General features: G+C 49.3%; 1 protein-coding gene across 1 annotated transcript in view; it reads right to left on the bottom strand.

Moving 5' to 3' along the window:
* Positions 1-12,945, bottom strand: part of LOC139763502 (uncharacterized) — a 182,565-nt gene extending 169,620 nt beyond the window's left edge. The window contains exon 1 of the mRNA XM_071689633.1: positions 12,781-12,945. Within this exon, the coding sequence (XP_071545734.1) occupies positions 12,781-12,855 (75 nt within the window). The 5' untranslated portion in view covers positions 12,856-12,945. The remainder of the gene's footprint in view (positions 1-12,780) is intronic.
* Positions 12,946-14,116: the final 1,171 nt, after the last annotated feature.

Here is a 14,116-nt window from a genome sequence, read left to right as displayed (position 1 = left end):
TATATATATATATATATATATATATATATATATGCTCCAACGACAACTGGTTACGGAGATGTTATCATACTTTCCATGAACATATACAAGAATATGTCCATAATGAACGTATATCCATATACGTTAGGGAGAAGAGGCCATACCAGAATGCAGTAACGGAACAGCATTTTCAGTGACAAAGAATCACAATAATAATAATAATAATACTAATAATAATAATAATAATAATAATAATAATGATGATAATAATAATAACAATAATAATAATAATAATAATAATAATAATAATAATAATGATAATTATAATGATAATAATAATAAAATATAACTGTACGATTATTAACTTTTACTTTTCACTTCCAAGTCCTTCAGTTCTGAAGAACACGATCACTTCCCCACCCACCCCAACCTGCGATTCATCTTATGTTTGCTGGCCTGAGTCATGACCGTGTCAACACGCGCGCAGCGCCTTTGCGCAAGTGACGGCGGCGTGTTCCCTGGTCAGCAGGCGTCGCGTTCCGCAGTTTCACCTGACCAGACGCTTCCCTAATTCCGGGTTTGTAAACGCTGCATATTTGGCAAGCTAAATCACCGTTGTAAAAAGCGAGAAGGACGTCTTTTCGGGCGCTAAATACAGCGACGTGAACATAAGACTCTCGTTTACCGCTACCATTATTATTATTCCACGGTCATGCTTACGGGACTGCACTCCATGCAGGAGCAGGGAAATGTCTAACCAAGTAAAGCGAAAGTTTCTATCGTTCTGGAATGAATTAAGCAGCGATATATATATATATATATATATATATATATATATATATATATATATATATATATATATATATATATATATATATATATATATATATGCATAGTGATAATACAGAGGCAAATGACATCCAAAGAACACCACCATCTTAACAATAACTAAACGGACGTACACTCAAATAAACACCCGCAAATAAACACAGCGAAAGATGAGTAACGCATTCCTGAACCCCAGTGAGGCGCGTAGATTTTCTCCGTTGCGTATAAATGATTACAGTTCACACTGGTCGACGCACAGTGGGTACACATGCTACGGCCCAGTGCTGCTCTGTTTACTGACGATAGGTAAAGCATACACACTGTGCGGATTCTTTCAACACTGCGTCATTACATAAGCATGTACGTCACAGATGTATTCATATTAGTATTATCATTATCAAAGACCTCCAGGACCTCTTCTATAAGGGTACATCAGCTTCGAGGGTGCACTACACGCAGGAGCAGGGGAGTGATGAACCCCTTTGCACTAGAAGTCCCTCTATGGTAATGTACTCCTTTCCGTCCACTTGCAGGTGGAGTCCACGAATACAAATGTATTCATATATTGACACACTCACACACACACACACACACACACACTAACCGACAAGTACACAAACACTCAGCCACCAAAAACAGTGACAAATACAAGACATACAAAACACAGACAGACCAACATACACACATTACTTTCCCTCGTCAGCCGCCATTTCTGTCTTCGTCATACTCACGCCGGAGCTGCCATCGCTCCGGAACATTAAGGAACACCACAAGCTGGAGCACGTGACTTAGCACCACTGCAGGAGACAAGAGCCTCGAGGCAGCGCTCACGAAACACACACACACAAGTCGCCGCCAACGCCAGTACGGAGCGCCAACACGCAGCGCAGGCAACGAGGGGTGGTGTTCCGTTACGTATGCCTGCGACTGTGAGGAGAAATCCTACGTGATCCTGGATGCGGTCGCGTCCTTCTGCGTGATCCCAGTTCATGTCCCCGAGGGTTCGTGAGAGGGTGAGGTGGAGCATGTCGGCCTTCGGCAGGTGTTCTTCCACGACGTAAGGTTCACTCCACGAAGAATGACATACACGAGGTTCACTCCACGTAGAATGGCATACGCCACTACATCATGGAACATACTAATCCAGGGCTTGGCTCTGTCAGCTAAATTACTGGAGTGTGTGGATGTAACTTCTGCTGCCTATCTCCCCTGTTGCACAACTGGCTCCTCTGATGGGTTAAAGCAATCGACGTCATGGCTAAAATGTCGCTGGCGCTCTAGTGGCACGCGGAGGTCGATCCACAATCCTCATAACTGACTCAACACGCAAGGATGTACTCATGCGGGCTGAGTGTGTGTGTGTGTGTGTGTGTGTGTGTGTGTGTGTGAGGAGGCAGGGCGTGGACACTCGAGACCACAGCGCATCAACTCCTCTCCACCCGCGGTCATAACCTAAAACCCCCTCACATCCAGGATGGAAGCATGGATTCCATCTTGACCCATAAACACTACAACAGGTGTGTGTAGTCTGTAATGCTTGTCAAATACAAACTGTGTCAGGGCAGCTGTCTGGCCTGCAAAGGTCGTCCAAAACACACTACAACAAGGCTGTAGTCTGTACTGGCTGTCCCCTATACACACAACGACGAAACAAAGACGACGCACAGGGCGTATACGACCCCTTGCGTCAGTCGGCGAGAGGCGTATCTCAACTGCCAATCCGTCGAAAGGTATGATTGGGCAAATCACTCCAAGATTTAAAGTAATCAATTCTTCAAACCCCGTCAGCGTGGCCCCGGCTGTCCCTCAACGCCGAAGAAACGAAGCGAAAAAATAAAAATAAAAAATTGTGTAGAAAGTTTCTGGCGACCGCTGACTCTCCCACGCTGAGGGTACGAGCCTTTGTCTACCTCCTGCCGTGCCTTGCGGCGGAGGAGGGCGTACCTGCCTCGTCTCCCGGCTGTGGTGACGTACCATCCGTGCACCCTGGCTCGGGTGTAGAGTGGGGGGGTGTCACAACCTGGAGAGGTGAGGTTGAGGGAGCGGGGGTGTGGGTTCCCAAAGGCCCTCATTTCATCCCAGGTGTGTGGGTCGTGTGAGCCTGCGTGACAGAACTCAGGAGTGAGCGACCGACTCGGGCAGGAGCCGCGAGGACAAGGTGAAGGCGGGGGGCTGGTGCTGGTGGTGGTGCGGTGGAGGAGGGGCGTCACTGGGTGTGGTGTGGCGGGCGGATCACATAAGGAACGAGTGGGTGGGTGGGTGAGGCATTGATGGGTGTGGTGAGGTCATGAGGGTGGACGGAGGCGGTGAGGAGGAGGAGGAGGAGGGGCTTGTGCAGGCAACACGACAATGGGGATGTATGTATGGGGGAAGATATAGGGGTGGGGTTCTTGTCTCCACACCCCCTGATAATCTCTCTCTCTCTCTCTCTCTCTCTCTCTCTCTCTCTCTCTCTCTCTCTCTCTCTCTCTCTCACACACATCGCACATCACCAGTGGGGGGGGGGGGGGGGGTGGGTGGAAGCAGGATGACACACGGGAGGGAGGGTGGGGTTCGAACTACTGTCCCCGTAATCTCCAGGCCACGACCTACACACGTCAGCCGCGCGCACCGTCCAGCCTAACGACGACCACACCCCCCCGCGTACCTTCAGCACGACGACGACGACGGCACGACCGCCCTTTTGGGTACGACGACCACGCCCCAGGGTCGTATACGGTCGTGTCTAAGAGAGGTCACGAGGGTGATACAGAAAATCTAGCGAAGGACCAGACGGTGTGTGTGTGTGTGTGTGTGTGTGTGTGTGTGTGTGTGTGTGTGTGTGTGTGCGCGCGCGCGCGTGCGCTCTCCGTACCTCACGATGTTTGACCCAGTGGCCGCCCCAAGACCCACATGGGGGTCAACGAGACAATACCTGCCCCACGCACGTCGCTCACACGCCAGTCACTGACACGCGACCCAGGCAAGGCAAGGGTTCAGCCGATACCCACGCCTCGTGAGACTGGCAAGGTAATGGACTGTAATTACCTTCCCTAACGATCTTTAGGATAACCAATTACCTTCCCTAACGATCCTCAGGATAACCAATTACCCATCTGACACGAGTTTCAGGTTATGTACGGAATATACTGACCACCTGGCAGGTATATCCCCCACTCCACCCTCGCTATACCTCAGGATATAACCCCTTCACACACACACACACACACACACACACACACACACACACACACCGGAGACGTACGTGTGTGTGTGTGTGTGTGTGTGTGACGGAAGCCGTGATACATTTCAAGCCTCACTAACCCGGAGGGAACAACGCCCTCCCACAGTTGTAGAACTCAGTGCGCTACCAACCCACCGCCCAGCGTCCCTCACAACCTTGTCTCTCAATCCATGATGCGGACAAGAACCCGGGAGGGTGTAACACACCCTCCCCTCGGTTGTGTATTCCCCCCTCTCACCAACACAAGCACAACGCCTCCTGAATATACCATGAACCATCATAATCAATGTCTCTCCAGTCTCCTCCAACCTCTCTTGTGTCACACACACACACACACACACACACACACACACACACACACACACACACACACGACCTCTCCCAAGTCCAACGCCATCTTACAACAGCATCACCTCCAGCCTTGGTGTAGGCACAACAGGGATAAGCAACACCCGAACTCATCTCCGCTGATACAACACCGCACCAGCGCTAACGGCGGAGGAGAAAGACGTTTAGAGAGAGAGAGAGAGAGAGAGAGAGAGAGAGAGAGAGAGAGAGAGAGAGAGAGAGAGAGAGAGTGACAAGGTCACTGGCAATGTGAATTAGCGCTTCAGGCGACGATATTGAGGTTTCCCCTGTGTGGTAAGGGTCACTGCAGACATTGTGTCGCGAAAGCAGAATACAGAGTCAGGTGTGGTAAGGTCAGTCAACGCCCTGCGTCGCAAGGTCACACCGCTGGGGTTTATGTGGTAAGGTCACGACACGCCCTGTGTCGTGAAGTCGCACTACCGAGGTCTGCTGTGTGGTAAGGTCACATAACACGTGTTAAGGTCACCGCAAGGTCTAATAACATCTGTCATCCCCAAACCCCACCCCGCACCCACCCTTACCCATCCACTTCGACACGTCTGTTACGGGTTTCGTTACGCCGTCACTGTCCGCGTCACACCATCAGCGTCACAGCTCTCGTTGGTCAAGTGTCTGTCGTTCCTAGTTAACAAAATGCAACGCAGTTGCTCCTGCGTCCGGCATGAGGTAAGAGATGTGTGTGAGGTGTGAGGTCTCATGCACAGACCGTGTGGCTTACGAGGGAGAGACGAGAGAGGAATCAGCGAGAGGAATAAGAAGACGAGAATATACAGAGAAATAAAAGGCAATGGTGGAAGCAGACGAGGAGAGGAATACCCATGAGTGGAGGACAGTACGGTAGAGCGACAGAGGCAAGATATACGGACGCCATGAACTGGGATGACTATTTGTCGAAGCATTGAAATCTCCAGCGCCACCCGCTGTGCTCCTCCCGATCTTGGGCTGTACTGGGCCACAGAGGCAACCCACTGAGAAATATACAGAAAAACTATACGAAAAACTGGAGTATTTAGCAGAACCAAAGACCAAAGGTTAGCTTATATATATATATATATATATATATATATATATATATATATATATATATATATATATATATATATATATATATATAAGCAGTATCATCGTCTATCCATTCAAAGGAGGACTTGAAAGGCGAGATCTTTTCCCATCACTGCCTCCTTGTGCAGCACCAAGATACAGGTCTTCCTTGTCATCCAAACCCAAACTATTCTCCTAACTATCCTGCCATCCGTAGCATCAACCGACTATCCTGCCATCCTTACTACCGAGCCCCTGGAAGGTCCTTCAGCCCCGAAAATCACTCACACGAAACACGACTCAGTGTTTATATGAACGATAACAACACATGTTTTCCACTGTCATACACCACTCTCTCTCTCTCTCTCTCTCTCTCTCTCTCTCTCTCTCTTCGTCTATGAATCTTAAAGTAACTCACATATAAATCTCCCATATCCTGTGGACAAGATTTTACTCTTTGTTTAACAAGATAACAAGTTTCTTCCTCACTGTTCTACTTCCATATCCCCAAACTGAAGTCACCTGGCCTTCCTTTAGTGCTACACGCCCCTTCCCGCAGACTCACACGACCTTCCCCTTGTATACGAGACGCAAGCCTCTCCACAATGGCAAGCCGATGGCGAATACATTCATACCTCCGCCAGCGTAAGGTCAACTACGATTCAAGAACCAGCTCTTAATGATCTTTAATTGGTCCACTCAACTCCTGACGGAGCGACTGGTCGGAGCGCATCAATGACCAGGTCACCAATGCATCATACCTTGGGACCTTCCACCAGCTCTCACTACCGACACGATCTTGATGGAAAAGAGGCGGATCACTGGGTCATTATACATTGTGCCCAGGGAGCCTAGCCCTTGAGCCAGATACGCCCACATGTGGGCCAGCTGAGTCACAGCCTCCTCCCTCACTCCTGCCACAACCTCCACCCTCACACTCTCCTGCTTGTGCAAGAGATGAAAACAAACCTGTCGAACAGGAGGTAACACAAGAGGGGGGAAAAAGAAGCCACAGTTAACGTGGAACTCAAATTCATTATATTAAACAGACGACACAAATAAAAGGTTCCAGACTGCAACGCATTGATAACAAACCGTAAGAACTTGGAACAAAATAGGTGGCAGACCTGACACAAAAGGACTGAGAAGGTTGCAAGGGAGTGTCTGCTTGTTGCATGCAAGAAGGAATGGGCGGGAACAAAGGGTGTGTGTGTGTGTGTGTGTGTGTCTTAAACACCTTCCACCGGCCGACACTGTGGTACGGGTCTGCCCTAAACAATTTCTGTGTCACTGGGAAGCTCAGAACGACACAAGGCCACGGTGGCAGTAACACAACAAGACATGGGAACATCTACACACCAGCAGTGTGCTGAGTCGGTAAATAAAATCAGTGGTTCCCTCCGTCTGGGCAACGGGTCTCTTAAAAAAAAAAAGAAGTATCTATACGATAAACGAAGCAACATGTCAATAATCTCTATCATACACACACTACATGGCATCACTATCACATCAGTACAGGAGGGTGTTGCTATCCCATAAAACTACATCATCCGCCCAAACAAATGACGAATATTACCGCAAAACCAACAAGTATGTAAATTTGGCTGACGCTAATAATACTGCGCGAGTCTACACCCTCCTCCCTGAAGAACTGTTTATCTCCTGAAGAAGAAGAAGAGTCAGCCGTGCCGACAGTCCTCCCCTTGCTGGGGCCTCACCCCAGCCCCCGGCCCATTGACACAAGACCCCCTGGCACCTTCACCACCCGTCTCCCAGGCCACCTAGAGCATTCACCTTGCCAAACTGGTCACCTGGGGCATCCGTCCAGCCCACTTGGCCAGAGGGGAGGAACGTTCGACCAACTTTCCTTTACCAACCTGAAACATTTGCCCTGGCCTATGTGAACCGACTTATCTGGGTGGCTCTCCATTTCGCGCTGGTCTGCCTCTCACCTTCCCCATCCTCAAATCTCGTATTCTAAGCACGTCCTCTCGCGTATCCGGGTACATTTACCCACCTGACACATAGGGTAACAATCTGTGTCCTTGTCCATCAACCCTCCAAAAACGCCTTGCCTGCAGCCTAGCCTAAAGAAGTATAGTTTCCTCATAGTACACTTTTAATTCACCCGTCCATCGCGCCACCACACCTCCGCTCATCGCTGCGGACGGCCGTACCTCACGCCATCACACCGTCGTCGCCATCATATACACAGCTCCACCTGCGTCAGTCCACTGCTTAATATCGCCACCTCCTCCCCCGAACCCTCGCCCTTTCCTCCTTCCTACCCCGCTGAACCACCTCTCCCTTCACCAGTGGGGCGGCCATCTTCCAACAGGGGGTGTGGGGGTACACACACTCTCTCTCTCTCTCTCTCTCTCTCTCTCTCTCTCTCTCTCTCTCTCTCTCTCTCTCTCTATCATGCCCCACCGTGGCCCCCGCCTGACCGCAGTTTCTTTATCCCACTTTCACTTTTACTTTCATCTGTCTTCTCTCTCTCTCTCTCTCTCAGTTATGTTACCGAACATCCGCGGGTGGCGAGCCTGGCCGCTTTCCAATGGACGCCCCGACCTTGGGGTTTCTTGACCTAATGTCTGAGAACATGGCTCGCTCACAGAGGGAAGCTTCTCAAAAAACCACCAAACAATACTTGAATGTTACTTATGAGAAAGGGTGTAGAGAGAGAGAGAGAGAGAGAGAGAGAGAGAGAGAGAGAGAGAGAGAGAGAGAGAGAGAGAGAGAGAGAGAGGTTAAAGAAAGTACAAAAAAAGGAAAAAAAAAAAAAAAGAAGTCCAGTGTTGTCTACGTGTTGTTCTCAATTTCCTGGGCAGGTCAGCGTGAGACCTGATAACTTCGACTTTCATTAAGCAACGGCGCCCAGGCCGCCGCGCATGCTCGAACTCGCTCAGCTCCTACCCTCCCCGGCCACCTGGTACGACGGGTCGTCCATATACCGACCAGCCACTGGGGGTCTCTGGTCTTCACTAGTCTCCCTCCGAGTGCTAGCCTGCGCGCTGAATCTGAAGTCTACTCACTTCGGAGAGAGAAGTATTAATAAGTACACATGAAAAGTCGAGGTAAAAACTGCCCCCCAAAAGGTGAACACTCAACCCTTTCACTTTCCGACTTGTCCTAAGTCCGGTTTTTGCTGCTTTGTGGTCTCCAGTAAATGTCTGGTCACTTCTCATGACCTCATCTCATCGGCTCAATACAACTTTTATATCTAATGTTGGCATACACTTTGTCGTAGCTCACTACGTGAGGGAGGGAGGTGGTGCTTAATAAGTCTACAAAATTCTTTTTTTGGTCGGGTAATGTAGAAAGACGCTCCCATCTACGAGAGATGACTACAGCACAAACTCGAGTGAAAATCTTATATGTTGAAGTTCTTAATTATGAATGAGATGGGTATATACATATAGATTCCCTGCTGTACGTGCACTGAACTGGCAACCGCCAACTTTCGTATGCGTGTGTGTATATAATGTGTTCCCTAAGTCTGAACATAAACCCTATACCTAAATACAGTACCATAAATCCTTTTAGTCCTGTCGTAAGAAAAGCCCGGGGGGGGAACAGTAAACAAAAGCGACCACTTCGTTACAAAACGGATCACCGAGAACAGTTGGCCGGGGGTACGACGCCCTCATTAATAATTACTTGCAAACATGATCTCGCCTTCGTCGCTCACTACCTCAGGGACGTGCACACACACACACACGATGGTGTAGAGGAGGAGGAGGAAATGTGGATGGGAGAGGAACCCATAACCCGCGACATGTGCATGTCTTGCGACCTTTCACCTGGGGTACGGTGGTGCAGAGACGGGTAAGCCAAACAGCTTATGATCACTTGATGGCAACACCTCTCTCTCTCTCTCTCTCTCTCTCTCTCTCTCTCTCTCTCTCTCTGGTGCAGCTCGACCGTTGCGCTCTGGCTTGGTAGACCACGCAACATTCACATCACTTCTAAATCCACCTTGTGTTGATGAGGCTGCCAATAGTGTTACACACCCCCCGACCTTTCCCCGTAAGTTCTGTCATCCCACACCTTGAAAATCTCAAGACCCATCACACCTTCCCGACGGCAACAGTGGCGGGCGAGGTGTGCAAAGCCGTTCAATTTTGACAGCTTATATCATCTCTCTCCCTCCGCCTCTCCTGGGCAGGCACACACACACACACACACACACACACACACACACACACACACACACACACACACACACCGGGCAATGATGAATCGGTCAAGCCGTTCCTGTGGGCTAGACATTTCCCCCCGGGGCTCGAGGGGGCAAGAGGTCGCATCGTGTAAAAGTATATATAATCAGTCGGCAAATATCAGATGGTGCGTGGAGCTGCTTCTGAATTCTCAGGCAAAGTTTTGAAAGTCCGGTAAAAGTGAATTAGCCGAGTGATTTACAACCCGCTCAAACACAATATCAAAAAAAAAAAAAAGAGGTAATGTTCAATTTTCAACCAGAATTTTGTACAATGTGGAACATTGCTGGTATAAACTCGCAATTTCAAAAAACTTTCCACACACCCGGCGGAACACGGAATATTCCACCCGAGTGTGGATGGAAGTACGGAGGAATTACCTGTCTTCACATCCACTAAGGTCTCTGTGACGGGTTACTTCCACTTTGGAAAGCAAATTCAACGCTTGCGACAATACTTAGACCACCGGACATGGGCTCACGACCACTGGGGTGCGCATGCGTAGTTGAGGGAGGTGCAACCTCGCCCACTCCCTCTCTCTCACGCCTGCGATTGCGACAAGAGCTCTCTAGCTGCTGCTGCTGCTCCCTTTGTGGTTATTCTTGGAGTAAGGCGGGCGAGGTGACGTAAAAGAAAGGAAGTCTCGCGTTTTCTACAAATCATCTGATGTCTGGGGGGGATCGGGGGAAAGACCGACCGACCACCTTCGCTTCTTACGGGCTTTTCAAGTCAATGTTTACACCAACACAAAGACCTGTGCCCTTTCTGGGTTAACTCTCTGGTATTCTGTGGTTTTGGGTCAAACTGTGTGTGTGTGTGTAGGTGTGTGGAACGACCTTTCCAATGTGTGCAGCCAACTTTCTTTGCGGCAACCGTGGGAAGTGCGTGTGTGGTGTGGGGCCACCAGAACATTAGGTTACTTGCTCTCTAAACGAGTCTCGCCCTGGAGCTATACTCAAATGTTTCTTTAAAGAAAAAAAAAACTCACAAATCAAACCCAGTTATGTAAAGTCCCATCTGTTAACATCCACATACACACACACACACAGTATATATATATATATATATATATATATATATATATATATATATATATATATATATATATATATATATATATATATATATATATATATATATATACTATTCGCCATTTCCCGCCTCTGCTTTACAAAAATATATACATTTGTAACTCATCTGTAACTTTGGACAGTATATGGTTATACCCGAGGGTGGAACGCCTTGCCCCCTCCCCACCATCGGGTTATCAGAGGAGACAAAGATGGCTCCATGAGGAAGACGGGTGGTGGCCCGGGCAGGGACGACGTCTAGACACAAGGTGTTTTACGGGTGAGCGAGCCACATCCACCCATGATGCAGCCAACACTTGGAGCAGCCCTCACGGCCCCCAGCCTTCCTTTCCTCAGTCATAAAGGCGCGTGGAGCAGCAGGAAGCTCGTACTTTGGGTATTCGACAGGATAAAACCATTCTCCTGTACACCGTATATGTCTATCCAATGTTAACAATAGTCAAGAGTACTTAACAAATTTCGACGATCAATTGTCGTTTTTTTTTTTTTCAGCACATCCGCGTTAATTCCCTGACGAGGTGATCGTATATCATCCAAATTCAACGATTCCTTTGTCTTACCTACGACTCCGTCGCGCCATGATTGGAATTAAGGAGAATGTTTCTTTAGACGCCACTTGGCATTCAAGCTTCGTCTACAACCACAGGTCCACCAGTTCTCCACCTGCCGAGCGGCTGGCTGAGGTTAATCAGCGCCAGGAGCCCTAGTCTGCCTTGCTTACCGTGATACCACACGCGCCAGTGTGTAGCACACCACAGTCATCCGTCCAGCTGACTTCCATCCTCGTCATGTGTCAGCGCTGGAGGGATGTTTGACTTACGCTAACATTAGCGACAGCAGTAGACCGATGTAAACAGAACAGTCACGCCGCCAGTTGAAACGAACTTACCAATTTAACCAATCTATTTTTACTTCATCTATTTTTTTTTTTTTTCGGTTAAGAACCGTTATTCATCTATTCTTCCAAAGACGTTAGCTTCTTTACGAAGTTTTTTATCCCTCATGGCATCCCACCCCAACGGGACCAAACCTGATCAAATATACCTGTCACATCAATAACTCATAATAAACAGTTACCTTTTGTCTCACACTTGTCAAGCATACGCTAATGGACTTCTGTGGAGCAGTGGAGCCTCACCAACAGTACCCCTGCCTAGATCTATTCTGTAGTGGCTGCTGAGAGAGCGCGCGAGCTCGCGGCTAGAATTCTAAGATTCTCCCAAGATCTGCGACCATCGTCTGACATACGCTACGACTGCGGGGGTACGTTTCCCTCTACTACTACTGTGTGTACCTAGGATAGTGACGGGTCGTCCCACCTATCCCCCTCAGCACTACCGTGGCTAAGATATCATCGAGAGATTGTTCTTACTACTACTACTTCTACCACTGCTACTACCCCATTCCCCTCTCCACTGTATTGCCGTGGCTAGGACAACGGGACAGCGTTCCTACAAACCTTATTTCTATTCTTTTTTTGGAACACAATAGGGACTTCATGCAACGAACTATTTTTTTTTTTCCAAGTTTCAGTTGTGGCGAGAGAAAAAAAAAAACACACATCACAGCCTCGGTTGGTTACAGAGGGCGACACAGGTCACTCGTTTGCACCGTGTTGTGTTAGTAGGGTCTGCATGCAGCGTGCGGGATTTGGTTAGTCCTGGCCTTAGATAACAGCGGGCGGGCGGGCGGGCGGGTGGCACGAGGGGCCAACCTCACCTAATGGGAAGGAGAACACATCACCAATCTGGCCCGTGTCACCAGTTGGAAGAATTATATATGGAGGGAAATTGATGGGGTATAGGAGGGTGTGTGGAGGGAACACTTGTGGAGGGAGACACAGGGAGAATCTAGGGTTACAAAGAGATGAACTGAGGGAGACACGAAGGGGGTTTGGAGAGTACTGAGTTAAGGGGGGGTAATATATGAGAGAGATGATCCTCCCTCCCTGCAGGTCAGGCGACCCCAGTGCCGCCCGCCAGGCTGGCACAGTGCCGTGCTTCAACACAGTGGGGAGGGCTTCACGTACTCGGAACAGTGCCTGGGGTTCCGGAACGGCAGCTGCTAAGGCCGCGCAGACGACCAATCCTGCTAGGATCCTCATGGCGTAGGTCACTAAACAGCTTCACTAGGTGAATCTGGAGAGGTAGAGAGGAGCACGTCTACACGGCGCGAGGGTTGGGTGAGGACTGGCGGGCCGCACTTCGGGTTGGAGTGGGGGGACCTGGCCAGCGAGAGTGAGCAAAGACACCCCCACCACCACCACGCCTCCGTTACCCCTCCTCCACCACACCAACTTTGCCACCTTTACCTACGATCTCCGCGGGACCTCCCTCCCCCCTCCTTCTTCCTCCTTCTCCCTCCCTCCAGCCATACCTACAGAGACACACCCATATATCCTGGCAGACCTTGGGGGCACACCCGGTGCTGGCCCTGCCATTAATCCTCCGTCCTTGATTAATCGTCCTACACGGCCTGCCATGGCATAACTAGAGGTATCCGGCTGGTGTCGGTGAAATACAAGGTCAGGACGTCTCTCTCTCTCTCTCTCTCTCTCTCTCTCTCTCTCTCTCTCTCTCTCTCTCTCACCACACTGGTTTTCCAGATGGAGAGCAGAGCTCCAAACCAGACGGCGTCCAAAAGGTGGCAGTCGCACAACAGGCGACACTACATCGGACTTTACGGGAGCGACGTATACAACTGCCACACGTCTCGTGTCCATGCATTATCATCTGGAATGAGAAGGGTGAGGGAGGGGGAAACATTTCCACTTTCTCCTCTCCGTTTACAAGGACATCTGAAGAAGAAGAAGTAGAAGAAGAAGAAGAAGAAGAAGAAGAAGAAGGACAAGAAAAGAAGAAGAAGAAGGACAAGAAGAAGAAGAAGGACAAGAAAAGAAGAAGAAGAAGGACAAGAAAAGAAGAAGAAGAAGAAGAAGAAGAAGAAGAAGAAGAAGAAGGACAAGAAAAGAAGAAGAAGAAGAAGAAGAAAAGAAGAAGAAGAAGACAAGAAAGGAAAAAGAAGAAGGACAGGAAAAGAAGAAGAAGAAGAAGAAAAAGGAGAAGAAAAGAAGAAGAAGAAGAAGAAGGGAAAAACTAAGCCTTCACGTCCATCCATCCCTGGCGGGAATACTACAATGAATTCCCGGCAGTGAGAGGAATGGTCGTGGAAGGGCATGTGCGAGGGAGTCGTTCCTGTGGTTGAGATGTGCACGTCGATGAGCGGCCGCTCCCCTGCCTGCCTAATGGGTGGCTGGCTGGCTGGCTGGCTTGCTGCCCCTGGTCCATCAAGCAGCGGGGCGACGATCGGGACAGGAGCTTCACCTCTCGTCCCTCCCACTTGGTGTACGCAGCTACGCCACATTC

Source organism: Panulirus ornatus, chromosome 47 (genome assembly GCF_036320965.1).
Source record: "Panulirus ornatus isolate Po-2019 chromosome 47, ASM3632096v1, whole genome shotgun sequence".
Taxonomy (NCBI): domain Eukaryota; kingdom Metazoa; phylum Arthropoda; class Malacostraca; order Decapoda; family Palinuridae; genus Panulirus; species Panulirus ornatus.
Note: the sequence above shows the minus strand (reverse complement) of the source record. Positions and strands in the feature narration are given on the sequence as shown.